We start from the raw sequence: 26,037 nt of genomic DNA, 5'->3' as shown, positions 1-26,037 counted from the left end.
TTCTTAATGAAAAATGTTACTGCTTTGGAAATTATGGCTAAAACTATCTCAGAACTCACTTATATTCTTAAACCTTGTGACATAATAGTCTCCATTTATAAATATACTATCAATTGTAAATTACTTGGCACCAAATATAAAGCCTTTTTTCTGCAGAGTTCTTTTGACTGTTATATATTTACATACATTTATATTGGTGTGGTGGAGTATTTTGATCAGTTTTTGTTTTTCTTTAAATGATTAAATGTCAAGATCATTAAAATCAAATGTAATTTTCCTCATCAAAATGAAAATGTTACTCAAACCTTAAATCAAAAGGGGGCATCTTTTGATATTTTCTAAACTTCTAAATATGTTTCAACCTATGACTTAAAACATGACTAAACTGAAAATGATAGTTCTTTGAAGTACTATTGTTTCTTGTTTGTAAGCTTTAATAGTGTGCCCAATTTAAATTTGGATGTAGCTTAAAGATCCTTTGTTCAAAGAAGCAAGTAGAATTGACTAATTTTACATGAAGATGAAAGAAAAAAATGACAGAAACTTCAAGCAGAGGTAGCACTTTGGTTTTTATAATTTATATAACAAAAATCTAAGAAGTATTTTTAAAATAATAATCTTTATTTAAACTCTCATGTAACCAGCACACACGAAAACATTTTTTGCAAGCTAACTAATGTTCAAGAAAAAAAGAAAAATGTGTATTTCTAACAGTACTAAAGACGGTTGAATTTTAAATATTCTCTCCTACCTGGTCCATCCCAGTCGTCTGTCTCAACTCCAGGTTGCCCCGGTTTCTCTGACTGTGTGTCCCCATCTGATTCTGCTGTCTCCTGGATTCCTTCATCATCACCTGGATAACACCAACACAAGGAGAGAAAGAAAATGAGCAAAGCTCTCTCTTTCACATTCACACACTCATAAAGGGATGTCCTTACCATATATCTAATTACAGGTTTGTTATACATATTGTCATTACACTAATAAATCTTCATGATTATTTTGATATCTATTGTGGCTTCACAATAAAGAAAATCAGTATTTGTTATCAATAAATGAATGAAGTACTATAAACAATAAAAACATTTCCATGTAAATTTTCCTTTTGAGTTATTAATATATATAAGAAGAAAATGAAATTGCAGTTTATAATTTTTTCTAAGACTTTCAATACAGAAAAACTTAACTCATTGATTTCCAAATTATAACTTTTCTAAAGACAAGATGCAGATAAATAAATATCATAGAATAAGACATATTTATGGTTTTGGTTGAATTTAGATTACTTTGAAGAACACTTTTATTTTTCCCCAGCTTTATGCTTGCTAAGACTGGGTCTTATTTGTTTTAAAAATTTAGTGGAAAAGGCCATAATTAAATGATTAGCCAGTGACTCAACTCCTCACAATAAAAGAAACTATAAACCTATATTTTTGCTTGAATAAATACAGCTAGTTTCTACAATTTTATGCCATCATTTTCACATTAAAAAGGCAGTAACATTCTGAGCAAAAATATAGTTATGGCAAAGGAGAAACCTTAATGATACAACCATATTTTAAAAGCAAAAAGTCTAATTAATGAGTACCTTCATTTTAAGTGATAATGTAACAAAGTATGTGCTGCTTTTAAGAAAAGTAGTCCACTTTAATATAATGCATACTTTAAAATATTAACTAATATTTTGCCATAAATGCTAATAAAATAAAAACAAAATAACAAGAAAGTATGAAGACAAAAAAACATGAATACTAAAATCACAGCAACTATGCCTTGAATTTAATAATGCCAAGTTTTTTTTTTTTTTTTTTTTTTTGAGAAGGAGTCTTACTCGCTCTGTCACCCAGGCTGGAGTGCAATGGTGCAATTTCAGCTCACTGCAACCTCCACCTCTCAGGTTCAAGCAATTCTCCTGCCTCAGCCTCCCAAGTAGCTGGGATTACAGGTGCCTGCCACCACGCCCGGCTAATTTTTGTATTTTTAGTAGAGATGGGGTTTCACCATGTTGGCCAAGCTGGTCTTGAACTCTTGACCTCGAGTGATCCACCTGCCTCGGCCTCCCAAAGTGCTGGGATTACAGGTATGACACTGTGCCCGGCCAATAATGCCAAGATTTTTAAATTAAATTGCTTGCCTATCTAGCTTTCTCTGAAGTATCCAATAACTATTTTCCAGTTTCCCAACTCTCTAATACCACTTAAATCTTTATATGATTACACAAAAAAAAAACACTGAACTTCTAAGAACTTCCAAAGTTACTTAGAAAATACAGAATTTTCAGGAAATCATGATTACAATGAATGACACTTAACATGATGTTAATATGAGCTTTGAAGTTAAAATTCCATACATTTTATTTTCATTTCTATGTGTAGCTTCATAAAATGAACTTAAAATCTGTAATAAAGGTAAGGAGTAGGAATGTAGAAACCCAGGATCAGCTCTGTTGAACTCAGTTTACTTAACAGAGAGCATGGATTCTAGTGGATATTAAAGAATAAAATACATAAACCACATCACTGAATCCCATGTCTTAAATTGAAATATTTTTGAAAATATTTTTCCTTTCAGAACTATCAGAATGAACACCAATGACATTCCCTCCATAAAATATTGAGCATCTACTATGTTTAAGGAACTGTGGTAGGTGCAGGATGATATTTACAGAAAAAGACAGTCCCTTTTTGAAAATAAAAACACAAAGAGGGTAAGTTGACAAATGAAAATGCAAGGTAAGGTCCAAGTTTTTTGTTGTTGTTTTTTTGTTTTTGTTTTGTTTTGAGACAGAGTCTCGCTCTGTCACCCAGGCTGGAGTGCAGTGGCGCGATCTCGGCTCACTGCAAGCTCCACCTCCTGAGTTCATGCCATTCTCCTGCCTCAGCCTCCAGAGTAGCTGGGACTACAGGCGCCTGCCACCACACCCAGCTAATTTTTTTTTTTTTTTTCGTATTTTTAGTAGAGACGGGGTTTCACCGTCTTAGCCAGGATAGTCTGGATCTCCTGACCTCGTGATCCGCCCACCTCGGCCTCCCAAAGTGGTGGGATTACAGGCGTGAGCCACCGCGCCCGGCCCCAAGTTTTCAAAACAAATTTTTTAAACATTTTTAAAACAAATAAGACCAAGTCTTAGCAAGCATAAAGGCACACCATAAAAAAGTCTCAGGAACAAAAAAGGGTTTATCTTCTGTGCCCCATTTTGCAGGTTACATAGACGCTAGCCCTGAACTAACCAAGTTCCCTTCTGCCTGACTGTACCTGCTCTGGCCCTTCTCTACTGAGCCTCCTCCTGCTTCTCTCAATCCAGAAACTATGTGATGAAAGCCTGGTGAGCAGGAGGTTTATGGTATCCATTTGGATTGGTCAGATCCCAGGCCATACCAGTAGTCTTTGAATATCACCCCTACATACATGTAAGTACTGAACTAATGTCATGTAATTAGCAGACTGGCATAACTGGAATCACAATGTTAGCTGTGGTGGAGAACCCTAATGTCTCCTGGACATTCTCTGCTTGTCCCTTCTTGCTGGCTCCAATCTGCTCTCTTCCTTCTTGGCCCTGCTTTGTGACCTAGGGATCCTGAACTCCTATAGACTCCAACACCGGGGCGCCCCTGGGCTCTGATTTCTTTCTTTCTTTCTTTCTTTTTTTTTTTTGTTGAGACAGTTTTCACTCCTTTTGCCTGTTCGGATTATCAGAATGAATATCAATGAAATTCCCTCCATAAAATATTTATTGAGCATCTACTATGTTTAAGGAACTGTGGTAGGTACAGTATGATAGTTACAGAAAATGACAGTCCCTTTTTGAAAATAAAAACACAATTAAGGAGAGTAAGTTGACAAATGAAAATGCAAGGTAAGGTCCAAGGGGTTTTTTTGGTGTTTGTTTGTTTGTTTGTTTGTTTTTGTTCTGAGATGGAGTCTCACTCTGTCACCCAGGCTGGAGTGCAGTGGTGCGATCTCGGCTCACTGCAACCTCCGCCTCCCGGGTTCAAGTGATTCTTCTGCCTCAGCCTCCCAAGTAGCTGGGATTACAGGCAGGCGCCACCATGCCTGGCTAATTTTTTTTTGTATTTTTAGTAGAGACGGGGTTTCACCATGTTGGCCAGGATGGTCGCGATCTCTTGACCTCGTGATCCACCCGCCTCAGCCTCCCATAGTGCTGGGATTACAGGCGTGAGCCACCGCTCCCGTCCCTTGGCCTCTGATTTGAGTTCAGCCACCGGAGGCACTGATAGCATAGCAGAGGATCAGAGGTAGGAGGAGAGAGAGGTCAGGTATTCATCCCTTATTCCCTTCCTTCCTGATGGTCTTCAGTTGCTAGCAGTGACTGTATGGCAGAATTAGAGCTCCTGTTCTATGGTGCCCTCCTGCTCCTGCATCTTCTCTCATGTCTTTTGAGACCAGAAGTGCTAACAGCTTCCTACTGTGGTGAACCCATAGATGCTTCCCATCCCTGGTTCGTTTCCCTAGTCCCACCCACACCTTGTGCACTATCCCTTCACCAAAATGCCTTTAGTTAAACCCAGTGACCACATCATCAGTTTCCTGATGGACTCTTACTGATACACCCCATTTCTTCCCAACTTCTTATGCTACTTTTATGATTTGGGGCCAGTCACCATGTATGTAATATTTTGGGTGCTACTTTCTTTCAATTGACTCACTTTTTAATAACTGATTTCATAAACTAAAAAAAAAAACCAAAAATTTATTTTAAAAACAAACAACATATATGAAAAACAAAAACTTTATCACTACTACAAAGGGAAAATCAGTATCACATGCCAAAAATAGAAAGTAATCACAAAATAGATTCAACAAAAATACAGATAATACTATTAAATGCTAGCTACCATCTCTATTTAGACTCCAAGTTTCTATCTCATTGCTTTGTATTAGAAAGGGTAGCAAGTACTAGAGGAGTATTTAAGTGATAAATGGTAATATGAAATTGAGACATTCTCACTGATATACAAAGAATATAAGAAACTTGAGAACTTTTTTACCACTGATTCAAGGCTATTTAATAAAATATCAGTTTACCATCTTAATCTTCTTGAGTGCCACTAGGGATACCTGACCCAATTTGGGGAAACATTGACCTTTCCAATACTTAATTTTTCACGGAAGCTAGAATCTACACAATTATTTACCACTTAGGTGAGTGACCTTTTGATTACATTTTCACAGACTAAATGGAGTTTCACTCTGGGAGCTAATTCAGGGATGTATACAAAAGGAGTTGTTCTCCCCAATGGTAAAGAATAGAGAATATACCCTACAGTTTTTAAATAATATCCACTCCTTCCAAGCACTTTTCTTATTCCTTATGAATCTTGAAACACAGGGATTTGAGCACCAGAGGGGACTTTGGAAAACATGTAGCCCAAATTAGATCAATTTACTATTCAGGAAATTGATGCACAGATAGGGTCAATAACTTATCCATGGTCTTACAGCTACCATATTAGTTTCTGCATAAGGAACTTCCTCAAATATCATGTTCCAGCAATAAGTGCTTCTCACACATCACAGGGGTGGCAGACTGAAGCAGTTTTATGTAAATCTCCTTTCCCCAACAAGCAGGATAGTAGGGCTATGGCATCATAAAGGCCACCAAAAACAGCAGTTTGTACAAGATTATAAATTAAATTTGAGTCTCCTAATTGCTAGTCTGGCATTCTTTCCAAAACATCCTTTCTCTTTACAACTCTCCTCCAGTTGAGGAGAGAACCATGAACACCTGAATAATAATCCCAGAGCAACCCATTAACAAACAACCATGAGGCCACACTGTTAAAAATTATATAGCCAGGTGCCCAGATAACAGAGAATAAAATCTAAGCAGAACCACTTGGAGAAGTTATTTTATATTCAGGTATTAACTGTATTGTCCTTACATTCACACAAAGGAGTAAGCCTTCCTGCATCTTACTGTTACATTTTAGTTGGAAATATATGGTGCTATGCAAAATTCAATCAATCATTAACATTACTCACACATTTTTGAAAATACAATGAGAAATATGAAAAATAAAAAAAAAACAGTGCTTTCTGTTGAGGACCATATAATCTAGTTGGGGAAATAGGCAATATGCATGAGAGCAGTAGCCACTGATAAAAACCTACAATTAAGATAGTTCATGAATAATTCCAAGTGGTAAGACATAAAGTATAGAAATTCAGAGACCAGAAGCACAAAAAGAGACTGACCATGAAGAAGCCATATAATGAATTTTGGAGTTCTACCTTCATGTTGACTGCAATGAGATGCACTGGAGGTATTTCAGTGGGGGGACTGATATGACCCTGTGATACAAATACAGTAATCAACCTATATTGACTAAGTTCCTATGAACATACCGTATCAGACTTCGGGTCTTTTGAGTTCTCCCTTATTAATTCCATAACAACACTCATGTCTCAGACATTCTCTCTCCCGATTTTTGTGAGACCATGGTTAAGTCTACCCCAAAATATTTTATTAAGCAAATTACATATTTTTGGAAGAAAAAATAATGAGAAAAAATAGAAAGGAGTGTGTCTGGAAGAATACATTGCCGAGTAATCAGAGTTACCACAAAAATTAGAACTTAAAGAAAATGATACAGTTCAATTGGTAAATGTTCACCTCTGTTAAAGAGAAGTGATACAAAGTGTTCTTTATTAGTTCATTAAAACACAGCTTTTTCAGGCCCAGGCACTGTGTTGGGCACTGAGAATACAAAACAAATGACTACTCTCATCTATCACATATAGACCAGTGTAGGATATAGACAGATTGATAGGGAGCTGCAAGCTGGTGTGATGAGTGCTTTGAGGGGAGAAGTTCATGATGGGATAGGAGCACACAAGCATGACAACAAACCCAGACTTGATGCCACAGAAGTTTCTTGGAGGAAGAAACCAATAAATACCTGAAAATTTGAAGATGTGAAACTGAACTCTGTATGTTTAATATCCTGAGGCTACATGACTAGAAACAACTTTTTATTTTTTATTTTTATTATTACTATTTTTTTTTATTGGAGACAGAGTCTCTCCCTGCCAGGTTGGAGTGCAGTGGCACAATCTCGGCTCACTGCAACCTCCACTTCCTGGGTTCAAGCAATTGTCCTGCCTCAGCCTCCTAAGTAGCTGGGATTACAGATGCGCACCACCATGCCCATCTAATTTTTGTATTTTTAGTAGAGACGGGGTTTCACTATGTTAGCCAGGCTGGTCACGAACTCCTGACCTCTGGTGATCCACTCACCCGGGCCTCTTAAAGTGCTGGGATTACAGGCGTGAGCCACCACTCCCGGCCAGAAACAATTTTTAACATTAAAAATGGCAGCCACCTTCCCAAAGAGTCCCATAGGAAAAGATTATGGTAATTAAGTTATTGTGCAGGAAACATGGCAGCTTGAAGGTGGTGAAACTAGATAGTTCAATGAGGTAAGAGTATAATCCAGAAGACATTTTAAGATGCTAAAGAGTTTGAAAAGTACTTCAACTGAGTGAAGTCCTTTCCTTCATTCAGTATATGCCAAATTTACCCCTGATCATTCTCATCCAGTATCTGATAGAAAAAGAAAATGTCAAGATGAAAATTTTGTAATTCAACCTATTAAGGGGTTGATTGAACAAGTAGTTTCATATGATTAAAAAACTTTCATTAAATGTCACTTAACTGCCAAATCAGAACTGTAGAACTTAGATTTCAACTTGGTAGCAATACTCAATATTGATAACCTAGATTCATTGAATGATTTGCTCCAATTTGTTTCATTCATTACAAATAATTAGAGATACTGAAAATAAGTATTGCCGAGTATTTAAAGAAGCACTACAATAGTAGTTAAGTATACACATTTAACAGCTCAAAATAAATTACATTTTGCACCTATTTTAAGCAACTTATAAAACTAGGTAAGGGGTATGCAATATATATCACATTAATAAAAAATCTGGAGAGGGAAGAATAGTTTAAACTTTCTAATTATTTAATCTTTTCTTAAAGAAAGAATGCAAATAAAAAAGAAAGATGACTAAAACAAAATAATCTCATATGAAATGATAAATTTGGATGTAGAAAACAGAATGGATCAGAATTTAATTTATATTCATTTCAATATCTGCTATATGCAAAACACTGAAATCATAAAGATGAATAAGGTATAGATCATGTCATCAAGATCAGATTCTATATTAAATCTAAACATGGCTATCATCTCTTAAGCACTACTCAGCACTAGGTATATTGCTAAATGCTTTATAAACATCACATCAACAGATCTGCCATGTATTAATATTCCTATAGTTCAGAAAAATAAACCAAGGGGGAGAGATGTGGAAAGATGCCCAAGCACACTGCTAGTAAGTGGCAGAACCAGGATTTGATGCCAAGTTAGTCTGACTCCAAAGACCATGCCCCTAACTTATTAGGACATTACTGTCAAAGTCGACTACATGGCAAGCAACAGAGATAGCAGGATGTGATCTGACAGCTGCTTTATCCTTATCATGTTTAAGTCCCATTTCTTCATTATGGTTGCATAATTTTTTTTTTTTTTGAGACGGAGTTTTGCTCTTGTTGCCCAGGCTGGAGTGCAATGGCTCAATCTTGGCTCACTGAAACCTCTGCCTCAAGCGATTCTCCTGCTTCAGCCTTCCCAAGTAGCTGGGCCTACAGGCACACACCACCACACCCAGTCAATTTTGTATTTTTAGTAGAGACAGGGTTTCTCCATGTTGGTCAGGCTGATCTCGAACTCCCGAGCTCAGGTGACCAGCCTGCTTCAGCCTCCCAAACTGCTGGGATTACAGGTGTGAGCCACCGCGCCCAGCCGCTTGCATATTAAAATAAAATGTTTAACGAATTTGATCTTCATAAGCATTATTTTTTCCCTAAGGTTTACTATTTTACTTGGCACTTAGAAAAATCAACTACATACAAATGTTAATCAATTACCATTGCTCACTGAGCACTTAAAAAATTAGATTTTAGTTTCATTCTTTTTACCATAACTTACTGCAATATCATTACACTTGCTAATTAATTGCTTTCAGCACATTCTTTCTATTTAATAAATAAAATGTCATAAGTTTCCAACTTTTAGACCCTTCATCTTCTAACTTTATCTCAGAAAACTAGTTCTTATTTTTATGGTAATGTTTTGACATAATTCATTTTTTAATGCTTTTTACTAATGAAAAATAAGTGATTACAAATAATTTAATCAAATATGAAATCTTTGAATTACTTTTAGGAAACTATTTTTTTCTCACAATAGAGACTTGCTTCTTTCCTTCCAATATATTCTCATGAAAAAGTTATAAATACAATTTTATTTTCATATTAACTCAAGCTTCTTCCTAGTTTAAATGAAATTGACTTTATTGACCAACATTTTTTTTTTTACTTCTATCCATTTTTGATTCTATGTTTGAAATCAGTACTCTAGAGTAGCTTAGGAAAATTGGAATGAATAATTAATAGCAAGATAATAACGACAAGTTTGTTAAGATACTGCTTCACAAGCTGTGTTGATAGGAAGAGGAAAGGAAGACAGAAAAAAGATGCCAAGAAGAGAATTACAGAAAGAGCTAGGAACTCATTTAACATCCATTCATTTACTTTCTAAATTTTTATTCATATACTTTTAAATAGAAATTTCAGTGTATTTTCAGCAAAGCACAAACATATTTAATGGGATAACCACTATATATATATCCAGAGACCAATTCATAAAATGATGAAATGGAATAAATGTCAAGCAGTAACAAAATCTATAATATTTCTAAAATTATGGCTATGAAGTTAATGGTTTTCCACTGCAAGATTAAACTCTTTTGTTACTCTTTTAAAAGATATCATACGTATTTTGTGGGCCTTTCCATTTTTCTTAGTCTAGGTTTCAGAATCAATGAGAGTCCTATAGGAGGAAATTGAAGGTGTTATTGAGCAATATAATGCATAGCATAAATGGCTCGGGGAAATGCACTTGAATATAGTCTTTGAAACATATGAAACAGAATCTTTAAATACCTTATTAGGTATTGTTGGTAAGGTGGTAAAAGCAGTGGCTCCACTCGCCAGGCAAAAATAATTTAAAAACCGCAAACAAACACCTTTTCACTGAAAGTTAAATACTTCTGTAGAAATTAAAGATTTGCCACATTCCGAGACAGTCACTTTTTCAGCACAGAATAGCAGCAGTGTTTGAAAGCAGTCATGCAAGCAAACAGCCCTTCTCAACCTTGCTCTTTTAATCCATGTAGTTCCTATCAATATTAACCTCTTATAGAAATTCTTGTACAATATAACTATTGAACTTTCTTGACTAGGAGTGTTACTGTAGCTGTTAGTCATCCCTATAATGCATTTTGCAATCAGCTAAATCATCAAAGTATTTTTTAACAATGAACAGTTCAGAAGTGACAGATCTACTTTCTTGTTCACAACTGCTTATCAGAGAATAGATATCACATATGTTTTCCAGGTGCTTCCTATAGTTAGGATACCTTCACAGAAGAAGCTCATGAAAGATAAGGTCATAAAAGAGATGAAAAATGTGTGAGCTTCATACACTTATGGTTTTATCATCAGACAAGATAGCTTTGGTTAAAGGACTTCAACAGTCAAAAACAGAAAACTGCAGCTCATACTGAAGGGCGAGGACATTAAAGTTTAAGATTCAGTTTGTGTTTGCTTTGCCTAATAGCCTCACAATATTGTGTAACTTAACACAATTGTTTGGTTATAGATTATCCAAACAGAAATGTCATGTTAAATTAACTCTATGTTACCAAATTATAGACACGATTCTATCTCCAGGAACAAAAATAAAAACATGCAGCTGTTCCCTTTATGGCAATACCTAAAAAAAAATATTAAGAATTTCAACTGTTTGAAAAGAATAGATCCATTATGTTTGTGGATTCCTATCCTGGTTTCTAACTCAGGTCTCCCTTTGACTTACTACTTATGTATAATAAAATGCAGAGTTTTCCCATCTTCTGGGTAGTTATATTCAGTATACAATTATTTTTAAAAAATGCATGTGACTTCTTTGTAACTTATTTGGGGCTTTCCTATCTGACAAAATATTATTATTTTGACGGTAGCTTCAGACTCCTTAATATGAAAGATTAAGCAGATCAAAAGACTAGAACCCACATTTATTTGGCTATACATTTGAGGACCGCAGATGAGGAAACAATCCTGAAACAGTTGATAACAGTGGTCCAGGGCTAACACTGTCATGTTGAGAAGAAACTCAATTTCTTTTTTCTTTTTGAGATGGAGTCTCGCTCTGCCTCCCAGGCTGGAGTGCAGTGGCGTGATCTCGGCTCACTGTAAGCTCCGCCTCCCGGGTTCATGCCATTCTCCTGCCATAGCCTCCCAAGTAGCTAGGACTATAGGCTCCCGCCACCACGCCCGGCTAATTTTTTGTATTTTCAGTAGAGATTGGGTTTCACCGTGTTAGCCAGGATGGTCTCGATCTCCTGACCTTGTGATCCAACCGCCTGGGCCTCCCAAAATGCTGAGATTACGGGCATGAGCCACCGTGCCCGGCCGCAATTTCTATAGTTAATGCATGACTACTGCCATTTGTAGTGTTTCATCATAGCTAGTAAGGGGAAAATATTGAAAATACTAATGTTTATGTTTACCAACATCATGTAAAAGTCACAATTAAAGTATTGATAACTGAGAAAGAAAGAACATTGAATTATTGAACACAGTACTGAATATTTATCCCTGCTATCAATATTATCCTCCATGTGAAAAGAGTTTTTCTCAAAGTTTAAGTTCACTGAAGATTTGATGCATAAGGGAAATTTCCACATGAGATAAGACAACTTTTCATCGGTATTATCTCTTGATAATTTTATTCCTCATTATTTCTCTCAACAAGCACATGAAAGGGTGAGATACATAAGCAAGTGTGGGAAAACAAAGCATTCAAGGAATTCTATTTTTTTTTTCTTTTGAGTCAGAGTCTTGCCAAAGCTGGAGTGCAACAATGCAATCAGTTCACTGTAACCTTGAACTCCTGGGCTCAAGCAATCCTCCTGCCTCAGCCTCAAGTAGCTAGAATAACAGGCCCAAGCCACCATGCCCATCTAATTATTTTTATGTTTTGTAGATATGAGTGTCTCACTGTATTGCCCAGGCTAGTCTCAAACTCCTGGCCTCAAGTGATCCTCCTGCTGCAGCCTCCCAAAGTGCTGGGATTACAGGTATGAGCCACTGCACCCAGTCTGACATTCTATTTTAAATGATGTTTCTAAAATTTATATTTCAAAGCTTATATTTAAATAATTTTTATTATCCCTTCCCCTACCTTCCCTTCAAAAAGTCTCACTGTAACTAATATCATTCCCATCAGAGGAAGATTCTAAATAGCTAAGACATTCCTTGTTCCAAATAAGAGACACAGTAACATCTTGTGGTCTCTAAATGAGGATATTCTGTACTATAACCCAATCACAATTCTATTGTTCTGCTAGCAAGAAACCACTTTCCCTTCTGTTTGTCGGCTTCCGTGTTTATTTAAGAATATTATTTGTAAGCAATCACTCATTATCAAAGTATTCCATTGTATTGTTAAATAGGACCTTATTTAAGCTACACATTCAAAATGCTAAGGCTGGAGAAGTAGCCAATAGAGAACGCATATTCTAGGCCTAACAAAGGCATCGTTCCATATCTGAATGCCCTTTATATAACATTAGTTCAAACACTCTAATGATGAATGACTCTCAGAGCTCACAAATAAGGGCTAACATTTCTTTCTCCTGACAAATCCTGTTTTTTCCTCCTGCTTGATCACTGGAATTATCTTCCTCTTCCATTTTCTCTCTCTACTATGGCTTATGGAAAGCTCAGATTTGCAATTTCATATTTCAGCTTTCAGAACATTTATCTTCCTCTTTATGCTTCGTCTCTACTATTTCCTGTCCTTAGCCTTATGATCATTGTCCTTCCTGGTCTCTCTGGCCCAACTCACACCCGTCTCTATTGCTCTCCTTGCATGCTCACCAGGCTGGTGTCACTCAAATGCTGTTCCCTCTACCTGAAACTCTATGACCTCTTTTTGCCTAGTTAATGCCTCGCCAACTTCTAATCCAGCTCAAGTGTCACATTCTTTTTTTCTTTTTTTTTTTTTGAGACACAGTCTTGCTCTGTCACCCAGTCTGAACAGTGGTATGGTACTATCACGGCTCACTGTGGCCTCAAACTCCCAGGCCCAAGCAACTCTTCTACCTTAGCCTCCCAAGTAGCTGGGGCCACAGGTATGCACCACCATGCCCTGCTAGGTTTTCTGTTTGTTATTTTTTATAGAGATGAGGTCTCCCTATGTTGCCAACCTGGTGTCAAACTCCTGGACTCAAGCAATCCTCCCACCTTGGCCTCCCAAAGTGCTGGGATTACAGGTGTGAGCCACCATGCCTGGCCAAGTGTCGCATTCTTACAGACATTTTCCCTGACCTTCCTCACCCTGAACCATTTGCGTGATTATTTTATTAATGTCTGCCTCCCCACTATAAGGTAAATTCTAGGATATCCAGGACCTTCCCTGTGTTTACTTACCATTGTATCCACAGCATGTCTCACATGTCTGACATAGCAGGTGTTCAATAAATATTTACTGGATTAGCTAACGCATGAATGTTGAATGCACTGACTGCCATTATGCTTTCATTCATTAATTATTCTAATAACCAAGCAAAGCAAATAAAAGCTATGCATTTTATATAATCTGAAAGCCCTCCATAGTAACATAATTTAGAGTTGGGCATATGGCCACTTGACAACAAAACAGAGGCTTCTCTTTTAGCATGGACCACATCATAAAAATAAGTTGTGGGCCAGGTGTGGTGGCTCATGCCTGTAACCCCAGCACTTTGGGAAGTCAAGGTGGGCAGGTCACCTGAGGTCAGGAGTCTGAGACCAGACTGACTAACATGCTGAAACCCAGTCTCTACTAAAAATACAAAAAAAATTATCCAGGCATGGTGGAGGGCGCCTGTAGTCCCAGCTACTCAGGAGGCTGAGGCAGGAGAATCGCTTGAACTCGTGAGACAGAGGTTGCACTGAGCCGAGATCGCTCCATTGCACTCTAGCCTGAGCGACATTGTGAGACTCCATCTCGCAAAAAAAAAAAAAAGTTGTGGACAATGGGATACAAGCCAAAGAGTCCTGTGGCCACTTCTGGGAACCTACTGTAACAGCTGCACCTAATCCTAACAGAGTTTCCACATCTCTGGGGGAAAAAAAAGAGTATTCTAGGTCCTATCAGCCTCCTTCTAACTCAGATGCACATCTAGCTTCCAACACCAGAGACAGTCCCAAATAAGTTATCACAAGACGCATTCAGACTATTTTTACTACAAGGTCTTCCAACAGCGTCTCCTCCCTTAGTGCCAGCAACAGGTTCTTGGCTGCTGGTGATAACACCAGAAAAACACAGATAATACCCACAGCATTTTCCAGAGTTTCAGAAATGTAGAAATTCTTTCCCTCTCTCTTCATTTTTTAGCATAGCACTTTCAAAATCAGGCTTTTCATGAATATCTGTGGTCTCTTTAGGCAAAGGGTAACTTATCCTATAATGATAATAGATTTGGAATTCAGGTATCTAATATAAACACAAACTCTTCTTGTGAATCTGTTTGGTTTTCCAACAAATTAGGAAGTTGAAAACAAACAACATTCTTGATCTTGGTTGTCTTCTTTGAAGATCATTAATACTTACAGGTACTAAAAGGGGTTGATTCAGGCTTGGTGGGGACCAAAGCTTATACAATTCAGGGGGCCTCCTTAAGAAAAAGAATTCAAAGTCCCACCTACAAAATTAGGTGCAGGGCCTTGGGAGGAGTCTGTCCAAGTGAGAAGTTTTGAAGTTTAAGCTTCATTAACCTCATAGTAACCACAGTAAAGGTCAGAACTATCTTTCTCAGATAAACGGTACTGCCCCAGTGCTCAGGTGTTCAGAAACCCCTGTCAAACGAGCCTCAGAATTCTGAAGCGACACCCAGTATTTATTTGAATTATCCAAGTTTCAGAACTGTCCCACACTGTTTTGAACTGTCCTAGGTCTATCATTTGCTAGAAAAATAATTAAACAATTGTGAAATAAACTAAAAAGGAAAATGAATACATCTAATACATTTGACAATTAACAGTGTGAAAATAAGATGCATACTACATAAGTTTTCAATATGCATTCCTTTTATTAATAATTTGATATTTTTAGGGGCACCTTAAAAGTCACCCAGCACAACTGCCAATATTGTAAATAAAACACATCTGAGTTGGGTTTTCCTTAGCATATAAGCTACTTTCCCTGTCCATTTTTTTTTTTTGGTATCACTTTGTATTTTTGTAGAATTGTTGTTTCTCGTTAAAAGTTATTGTATTTTGGTATTCCGTTTAGGAGCCAGCCACCAATACAGAATATAGGAGTACAGAATGCACAGATTAAATGAGGCAGATGCGTGCTGGTGAGTGGTTTCCACATTAGAATGATGCACATTACCATAAGGAAGCTTGGGAGTGAATGCATTGTTTCCTTAATCAGCCCAAGTTTGACACTATTTCCATATATATATTTCCTTGTCTAACTTGTGCACATTTTCTTTCCCTTCTTAGGTCACTCCTTCTTAGGTCACTGTATCTTTAAGAAATGAGAACATTCTTTATGTAGTCCTCTTTCTGCCTCTATACATGCATGATCACATGCGGCCACACATACATATCCATGCTGACCAGAAACAGGTAACATAGGTTCTCAGTATTGGCTAACTTGCCTGGGCCATAACTTGCATTGAAAAAAATTACAGTTTACATAAGACCTAAAATACAGTGTCTTGAGCTAATCATATAGCAACAATAGAAATTACATCAAATCGCATTGTTAAATACATAGTAAGCAGAGTGTTTTATATATCTGTATGATAGATTTCCAGCTTGATAAATTTATATCATTAAAAATAATCCTTAAAGAGACCTTCCTTTCTGTCAGAAAAATATAATCACAGCCTACTGTCTGTGCAATTCCACTTTCCATCTCTGCTATGTGTTAAGACTTGGTAAGATACAGCCACCGTCAGGTTTCAGAACCGTTCCTTGTCTAATCTTTCTACTTCTCCAGATCTTTGATACAGAACCTGTTAGAATGCATTGCTTACTTTTCCAGTTCCTATGTTTATCTCACTTCCACTCTTACCATCTGTTGTACTGCATTTCCTTCAGAAAAGTGAAAAGTTTTCACAGTGCCCAGAGCTTTCCCTGCAAACAATGCCCTTTTCCCCTCTTCCTTCCTTCCTTTCTTCGTTTTTTATTTAGTCTTATTTTGTGTTGAGGTCAAACTATTTTAAAGAGTTCACTTTGCAAACATTTCTACAAGGCTGAAGCTCTTATCCAAATAGTTTTGATGGATTTGTAAACATTCCTGCCATTTATTACTGGCTTCTGCCCAAATACACACATTTTGGTGTGTCCTCACTCTTTCAAATTACCTGAAAGCAACATCATAAGAAACAGGCAGTGAGAAACTGTAGCTTATTGAATGTCTTTAAAACAAGGTAATATAATTTCAGTTAGTATAATGAGACTAACATGCTTTCAATATAGCCCCTTACATTAAATCAAAACCTCAACTCCTCTTATTACAAAATGGTTTATATTGGCAGTCTTTAAAGAAGTACCAAAAGATAGAAATATTTTAAGAACATCCCTAATTCATTTATGTTAGCCTTTTTGTTTATTTGGTTTTGTAAGCACCCTTATTTTTTACTGACACATCGTGTACAGTAAGTGTTTATTAGAAAATGCCCAGTTAAAAAATACCTTGAAAAAGTGAGCTTCATACTTCATATATCTAACCTTCTTCAGATGTTTTCCTCTCCCTCCTTCTACAAGAGTTATATAATAGTGGACATCAGGAAGCAAAATTAGTTCTCTATTTTTATTAAGCACCAATAATGCAAGTTTTAATTTTGTGTTAGTCTTTAGTAGTTTTGTTGACTTTGGCCAAGTTGCTGAGCCTCTGGAAGTCACAGGCAAAAACAGCATCTACCGTGTAGGACAGTAAGCTGATTAGAGATGATACATACACAGGAAGATGTCTGACTTTCGGGAGCAGTCAGCAAATGGACGTTGTTATTACCATTATTAAAATTATTGTAATTGGCACATAGCCCTAATGCCAATCTCTGGAATCTCACTGAATGACAAAAAAGAAGCTGAAACAGCAATCTGCATCCTTTATCAGTATTTACTTTATTGGTGCAACATATTCAGTTATTTTTACTTGACCTTTTAAGGACAACAAAAAGTGGCTGAGTTTATTACTATAATTAAATTCATCGCACCACAGCTTTCTACATTTCCCATTACACAGTCTATGTTTAGGCCTACCAGAGATAAAGATATCCCATCAGGTAATGGGTGGGCAAACACTTTAATATTGCCTGTTGCTTCTCAAATGATAATGAAAACATTGTGAAAAATTTTACATATTAATAAGAAAATCTACATTTATGTGAGAAGATTAAGAGCTTTTTATCAAGCTTAACATGCCTCAAAAATATCTTTAGCAGACTGCACAGTTGAGATCTGTTGGCCAGCTCACAGAAAGAACAATGAATTTAGTTTGTCATATGCTAAACAGTAGTACATATTATCATGTTACTCATATAAATGACCATGGGTCATTTCAAACGTTGTATAAAATTAATCACTTTAATTTGGTTGCAACTGTTATGATGATATATCTGACATGAGAGATGAGGTAAGTAGACAAAGCTTTATCTGACCCTTACATAGAACACTGAGTCATGAAGCAAATTTGTATACCTTCCGATTCCATCAAAACCAAGAATATGTTTACTCTCATAAGAACAGAGTTCCTTCGCATGCTCTCCCATTTTCCCAACAATTGTGGTTTTTTAAAAAAATCAATCTCATTCCAAACAAAAACTATGTTTTGGGACTTTTAAGATGGCTATAAAAGAGTGATGCCACAAGGTCATAAGGTATATATTTTTTCAACCTCATGAGATAAAAGCACTTATAGGACACTATTTTTTTGTTTTCAGGTGGAGTCTCACTCTGTCGCCCAGGCTGGAGTGCAGTGGCATGATCTCGGCTCATGGCAACCCCCTCTTCCCGTGTTCAAGCAATTCTCCTGCCTCAGCCTCCAGAGTAGCTGGGACTATAGGCGTGTACCACTGCACCTGGCTAATTTTTGTATTTTTAGAGATGGGATTTCACCATGTTGACCAGGCTGGTCTCGAACTCCTGACCTCTTGATCTGCTAGCCTCAGCCTCCCAAAGTGCTAGGATTACAGGTGTGAGCCACCGCCCCGGCCTATAGGACGCTAGCCTGTAATTTTACATTCTAAAAATTTTGCATGGCTATATGATTTACCTAAGAAAAACTAATGATTTTAAAATAAATTTCAAGAAAAAGAAGAAGTACTGAATCCAGGAAAACAGAGGCTCTGCCAAGGAACAATAATGTCATGTGGAGGGAGCGGGAGGTGGCGGAGAAGGGAAGGGAGGTTCCTGCCAAGCAAAGCTGGGGGCTGTTCAATCAGCCCTATCAGTGCTCCATCAGTGTCTCCACTCCAGCCAAATCCAGAGAAAACAAGGAGTCAAAGATTCAGGTCAATAAGCTTACAGGCGATTTGCACAAACAGTTCCTCCAGCAAGGTAAAAAACAAAGTCATATTGGCTTTTCTTTTTTATTCCTTCTCTTTGAACTCCCTGGTCCAAACACACCCTGGAAATGTCAGTGTTATATGCAAGAATTTAAAGAGCTGAGCTTCTTAATCCCGTTAAGAAAAAAGGAAAAAAGTTGCCTGTAAAGGTCCCCTTCCTTATTGAACTCAAAGTGATTATGGTAGAGCTGTCTTATGCAGTTTCTGATTCCAGTTACTCAAGCATCAGAGGAGGCAAACACATGTCATTAAAGGCATAACCAAGGAGGAAAGAAGGCATGTTCATTGAAAGGATTTATAAAATATAGCAAAATAGACTTTCTGAACTAAAAGTAATAATAAACTGAACATAAGAAAACAGGAAACAAAATACTATGATGTTTGACATGGGATCAAATGAAAAACAACGGTTACTACTCCCACAGCCAAAACTGCATAAAGATACAGTTAAAAAAGCATTCTTTTCATTATTAAGACTCTAGACAAAACTTTTGTTGCTTTACCTTAACATTCAGGGACCAGGGGCAGGGAGGGATTAATGCCAATAACCTCAACTTAGATTTGTTACAGGTAACAAGGAGGAATATGGCTTTTCCTCTGTTATTTCTTAATCTTTAAACAAAGCCACAAAACTACAGGAACCAACAGAAAGAAAGGAGGATGGGAGGAGGGGGGAAACATTTCAATGAGCCTGGAAGCCTATCGGCAGAAGAAGTTGAGTACGATGATGAAACTGGTTCTACTTCTCTGCCTCTTGATCTTTCTAATTCAAGAATGTGGAAAGACATAGAAAACACAAACCCAACTCTGCTATTATGGAAGGGAACAAAGTGACTCATATCATCCTCAAACACCCCCAAACTGCTGTTCTGGAAACCACATTAATGAGCTACAGATGGAGTCTCATCAAGCCCTTGGCTACAGGGATAATTCTGATTGGAGTTATCTGTATCCCCTGACAGCTTCCCCATTTTACCTGTTTCAAGTTTCCTGCTTAACCTTTCCTTTCTGCAGGCCTTTCTCCTCCAGGCGTATACAAACTATGTCGTGGCCATGTCTTACCGCAACTCTCTTCTGTGGCTCACACACTATAGTTTCTTTCCACAATTCTGTTCCTGAAGGCTTCCATAGTAGTGGGAATCCAACAGATTCCAAGAGCAGCAGGTTCTACAGGTACGACAGTGCCTCTTCTGCTCCCCAGCTCTCTGCTGTCCTCTTCTGGCTTCCTATAACACTAACCTCATAGGTACTGCAGACTCGACTCAGTACTGGAAGCTCATTCCTTTCTCTCAAGTCTCCAATCAAAGTTCACCTTCCCCATCACTCTTTATGAAATAGCATGTGTGTGCACACTATTTCACTCAACCAACTTTGCCTGCTTTATTTTTCCTCATGATCCTCTATCTCACCGAACTTTATAAAATGTGATTCAATTGTTTATTGCCTCTCTCTCTCTCCTCCTGAGAGTGGGGATTGACTTTTGTCTAAGGCTGTATCCCAGTTCTGAGAAGAAGGTCTGGCAAAAAGCAGATGCTTAATATATGGGTTGAGTTGTATTGAATTTGACCTAGTGAACAGAAGTGAAAGTTTCTGCCAGTCCTATTAAGTATCTGATTATGTTTGCTTTCAATTGGTATTAATTACTTATGGGGCTAACATTAAATCCAAGTCTGAATAACCCAGGTTTTTATTCTATTTTCTTTAATATGTTTTACATTTTTTATGTTAAAGAATCTTTAAAATAACCTTTGCTTTCTGCACACTATGTGGACTCTTTTTGAATGTAGTGAGAATTTCCATTGTTACACCATATATCTTTCTTATTTTATGTATTTCCATCATGACCCCTCTTTTTAAACCTAATATTTCCAGACTGAAGAGGTCTAATTTTAGTTCATTTCTCTAGGGCATTATTATACCCAAGAATGTCTCTGACCATTCTTCATATCTAGATGCAAGGAAGAGGCATAAAGATTTTCCGTCTTCCCAAAGCAACTTTGATAGCATCATTTTCCCTTCTGGCCTTTATTTTAAAAGCATAACATCAGCAAACAATTTGTAAGGACCCTTTTTAACTTTTCTAGATAATCATTGTAGATAATTCAAAGTTGACTTACATGTAGTTTCTTTGGAGTTATCTTTGTTTTTTGTAATTCAATACGTTTTGGGGGAACAGGTGGTGTTTGGTTTCATGAATAAATTCTTCAGTGGTGATTTCTGAGATTTTGGTGCACCCATCACTTGAGCAGTGTACACTGTTCCCAGTGTGTAGTCTTTTATCCCTCACACCCCTCACCTGAGTTATCTTTTTTATATAGCATTACATTCTACTAGCAACCAGTGACATTGATCTGATTCTTCCTGTTCACACATTTTGTGACATTCTCCTGGAATTTATCCCAAAACATGTTTATTTCACTTTACAATTATTAATTAGAACTGCTCCATGCCAATCCCACTCTGAAACTCACTGTCTTTGAGTTTATCCAAGAATTGCTCATATATAGGCATTCCCACCTGCCAGTAGTGACATAACTACAAACTCCCGAGGTTGCTTTCCAGACCACCTATATTTCTGTTCATATTGGTTTGCTTAGTTCTACAAATACACTGATGTACTTCCATGTCTGGCACATAAACCAGAAGAAAGGCAGACAAAATAACTGAAACGAAAATTTCAGTACCACAGGAAATATGTAGCACTTATGGACTGAGTCTTGATGTCTTCATCATCTATAAATTCAAGGAAATAATTTTGCTTGTTTCCTTCCTCCCAGAGATACTGTAAGGCAAGATGCCACGTACTCTAAACTCATAAACAAAAGATGACAATGTAAATTGAAAGTATTGCTTTATATTTTGTTAAAATGTTTAAAATCTAAAGGTATCAAAGTAAATTTCAAGTAGCATCTTTTTATCAACATAGTTCATTTCATTTCAAAGAAATGAAAAATAGGAACATGAAATGTGCAATTAATCCAAAATAAAAAGAGACATAGGAAATGCCAATAGAATTGCCAGGTTCAAATTTTAAGCATGCAACTACAACAAGGGTATCTCTGAGATGGACTTATATAATTAAGAATTTTATACATTAATGCTAACATAAAATTCTGACCAACAATCTCAGACATTTCTGTGGAATCTTACATTATAAGAGTGATTTGGGTCTTATTTAATCACATTGTTTATAATAACTAGAAACTTTACTAATATTAGTAAATGCAACTTTGAGACTTGTAGAAAAACTTGCCCTTCAACAAGAACATAGATAATATCAGTGTGGAACTGACAAAAATGTTACAATAATAAGAGCCATTGAAGAACTATAATTTTAGTTCATCACTGAAAATATCCTGTATAATAGAAATGCTCAATTTCAAAAGGAAGTAGAAACTTTATAATAAGCTATGTCTTCAGAAATGTAGAGTTTTTCTTTAAAAAAGTTATGATAACATATGATTGGTTTTATATAAAATGCAGTTGCTAAAATATGACTAAAAATATGTAGTAACTCTATGTTTATCCTCAGTATGCTCCCCTGATAATGTGTCAAAATTTCTTGTTTGGAGAACTTAGACCTTCTAGCCACATTTTTTGATCTGAACTTTTAAGATATCCTTTGTTTAACAAGAAAAAAACATTCAATTTACAAAATTTTTATGCTTGGGACCCATATAATTAACTAGGTAACGGGTAAATTTTGGTCATGGGTAGCCTTTAGACCAAGAAACTTCCAAATAATCCAATTCATTTTCCAGTAAATATCAACAATTTTTAAATTGTCATAAATGATTTAAACTATGTGCAAAAAAAAAGTTTCATTAATGAACCCAAGATATTATTATTATTATTATTTTCTTTTTGAGACGGAGTCTTGCTCTGTCGCCCAGGCGGGCATGCAGTGGCTCAATCTCGGCTGTCTGTAACCTCCACCACCTCCCGGGTTCAAGCAATTCTGTCTGCCTCAGCCTCCCGAGTAGCTGGGACTACAGGCACCCACCACCACACCCAGTTAATTTTTGTATTTTAGTAGAGATGGGGTTTCGCCACATTGGCCAGGATGGTCTCAAACTCCTGACCTCAGGTGATCCGCCTGCCTTAGCCTCCCAAAGTGCTTGGATTACAGGCGTCAGCCATTGCGCCCGGCCTAAAAATATTTTTCTTCAGAGGAACATGTCTTATTTGCTTTTCCAGTAATGACACTGGCATTGTTAACCATTTAAATACTTCTACCTTTTTTTTTTTTTTTTTTTTTGAGATGGAGTCTCGCACCCGTCGCACAGGCTGGAGTGCGGTGGTGCGATCTCAACTCACTGCAACTTCTGCCTTCTGGGTTCAAGCAATTCTCCTGTCTCAGCCTCCCGAGTAACTGGGATTATAGGCACCCACCACCACACCCGGCTAATTTTTGTACTTTTAGAAGAGACAGGGTTTCGCCGTGTTGGCCAGGCTGGTCTCCTGACCTCAGGTGATCCACCCGCCTCAGCCTCCCAAAGTGCTAGGATTACAGGCGTGAGTCACCGGCCTGGCAACTTCTACTCTTTTAATTGCTAATCTGTCCTCTTCCTCACAACTGGCAATAAAACATAATTATGCATCACTGAGAAAAATTGAGAATTTCAACAGAAAGATTAGTTTCTAATTTTCCAGAGAGAAAATATTCTCTTTCCACTGTGGCTCATCAACTTAAGTGAAGAATGGATAGCACTCCTTGCATGACCTCAAGGGATGAAAAATCTATCAAAGAGTTGTCTTTCTTTTGTACCAGTTCCAACTGACTTCAGTGGGAATTCCCTGGTCACACATTCTGCAAGAGTAAAATAATGAAATTCTTTTCCTATCAATAGTAATATTACTATTTATCCTGAAAAATATCATGTGAAAACAGGAATTGTTATTCCCACCCATTATGACCTTCTACTTTCAAACTAAACATTACAGAATTATAATACATATATGTTATATATTATTTAATACTGTCTCTATATCATATACTAAATATTATTTTGTGTACATCTGACATTAAACATTTTTCCAACTGTTTATAAAAAAATTAATAATAATATCTACTGAATCTTGTTCAGAACAATTGTAATTTAATGTTTTTCCTTAATTCCTAAAAGTCTGTCATTATTTTTCATGAGTTAGGACTCTGATTAGTATAGCTGGAGTGACTGTCCTAAGACCATAGTTACATCCTCATGTAAGCATTTGCCATAAATCTATTTTCTCCCAGGAAATTACTACCTTAAAACTTTCTTTGAAAGTTTAATGAAAAGTTTAATGAAAGAGTAAGAGTAAAGAACCCTTACTCTTTCATTAAATATAGCCCTTAACCAGAGATCGTCCCAAAATTTGCAATTCATACAGAGTAATACCTATCATACTGCCTTCCTGGATGAATTAAATTGACAAAAGGTATAAATCCATACGTTAACTCTTTTATTCACTTTCTAACTCTCAATTCCTCTCTTTATTGCAACATCACAACATAAGGTAGGTCTTCTACAATGCACAAAAGGATGTATTTCCTAATAAGAAAAAAAATTGAGATGCCTTCAAACATAAATTTAAAAATTATCCATCTCCAGACAGCTTAGATTTATTGCCATGGCTACATATCATCAATTTAATGGTTCTAGCAACTAAGGAAAATATTAATTTGGCTTGAAATCTGAGTCAACACTAGGAAAAAAGGCTATTCTGTTCATACTTTTCTCATTTTCAATTAAAAATCTCTGATGTAGGAGACAAGGACCATGCTACAAATTATCTTGAGGTCTACATGGTTAAGGAGGTTTTTTGAATTTCAGTGTGTCCCGGTGCCATTCTGTTTCCAAAGTTTTAGAGCCAGGGGTTCTACTGACCACAGGGATGGGAGCTGACTGACATCTTTTGTTTCTGACATTTTTTTGTTGACACCATCAACAAGAGAAAATGATACTGGAACTTTTAATGATTAAATATATACATGGCCACCAAGATATGTGAATTGACATTTTTTTGAGAAGCTACATTGGCACTCTTGATTTGAGACTATGAAGTCTGATTAACAAATTCAAACATACACACACACAAAAGTCCACTTTATTATATTTATCTGCGTAAAAAACAAACATGTCTGAATAAAAATGGTGCATACACAAACACAGACAGACATACAGAAACATACACTTCCAGTCAAGCCCTCTGCAAAAGCAGCTGTTCTAAACCAAGAAAGTGATCCAAGCATTTGTGAAAACGGTACATTGGTGCAGGAGATAAAAGACTTGCAAAACAATCTGATAAAAATAAATATATAAGAATCATGAGAAACCTTAAACTGACTTATGAAAAAAGTAAACAAATGAGTATATATGCTCCATGAGAACACAGTCACTGGCAAGGCCATCTGGCTCCAAGTCATGGCTGGAAATAAGCTGTGATATGTCTCAAGTGCTTCTTGGATTATATTGTTAATGTGTCAAAAAAGTATCTAGAATGGAGAAAGAATGTATATTTTTTTTATTTGACAATATCCCCACAGCACCATCCTCACCGTTGAAAGTCAACATTAAACACCTAAAGCATTCGGTTTTCAAAAGGAATGAGATGGAACCTTAGTTGAGAACTCTCTGACTCATTCAGTGCTAATATTTAATGCCTAATTTAGTGCCTTGCAAACAATTAACATTCAATAAATTCTTGTTGAAAGAATGAATGAATAAATGATCAACATTAAATATATCACAGTTAATTGGCCAATAACATGAAGAATATGCATAGTTAATTGGCCAATCAACATGAAAATATTTGTTTCAATATAAAAAATTACTGGTTATTACAGTGGAGTTACTCATGTCCCTCGAAATAAAATTTTATGTTTAAAAAAATCTGCACTTATTTTCAGACGGCTGAATTATGTGTCAGCACTCTGAGGACTATTATGCATTTTTTTAAAACATTACAAAATCATTTAAGTGGACTCACATATTACATCCAACCATCAACAATTACCTTTGTTACAAAAGTATTCCACTTCTTCGCAGCTCAGATTTTCAGGCCCAAATTCTGTGGAAAAGCTTTCCTCCAGTGGAAAGTCTCCTTTGGAGATGATGTCTGTTTCCTCTGATGGACATTCTTCTTCCTCATCTTCAATGGCATCTTCAAGCGGCCCTTGAAAAAGAATCAGGGACACTGTACCAAAAATATCCAAGGAAGACAGTGAAATAAAATCCTTAAATAGAGCCTTTTTTTGTTACAGTGGTGAGAAAAATAATATACTCTAAGTAGTACCACCAAGGGGACTCACAAAAGATAATGCCACATCCGTAT

The 26,037-nt window shown here is 36.6% G+C and overlaps 1 protein-coding gene across 5 annotated transcripts in view; it reads right to left on the bottom strand.

Moving 5' to 3' along the window:
* ZFPM2 (zinc finger protein, FOG family member 2) overlaps positions 1–26,037 on the bottom strand; it is a 483,598-nt gene that overhangs the window by 359,115 nt on the left and 98,446 nt on the right. For 4 of the 5 annotated variants that reach the window (XM_001158075.7, XM_063817340.1, XM_063817339.1 and 1 more), the window contains exons 2-3: positions 25,720–25,878; positions 752–853 (exon numbers count right to left, since the gene is read on the bottom strand). In XM_001158075.7, the coding sequence (XP_001158075.4) occupies positions 752–853; positions 25,720–25,878 (261 nt within the window). The remainder of the gene's footprint in view (positions 1–751; positions 854–25,719; positions 25,879–26,037) is intronic. The other variant, XM_009455782.5, reaches the window with a different exon arrangement.

This window comes from Pan troglodytes, chromosome 7, assembly GCF_028858775.2.
Source record: "Pan troglodytes isolate AG18354 chromosome 7, NHGRI_mPanTro3-v2.0_pri, whole genome shotgun sequence".
In the NCBI taxonomy this organism is placed as follows: Eukaryota; Metazoa; Chordata; class Mammalia; order Primates; family Hominidae; genus Pan; species Pan troglodytes.
This window is presented reverse-complemented; position numbering and strand designations above follow the sequence as displayed.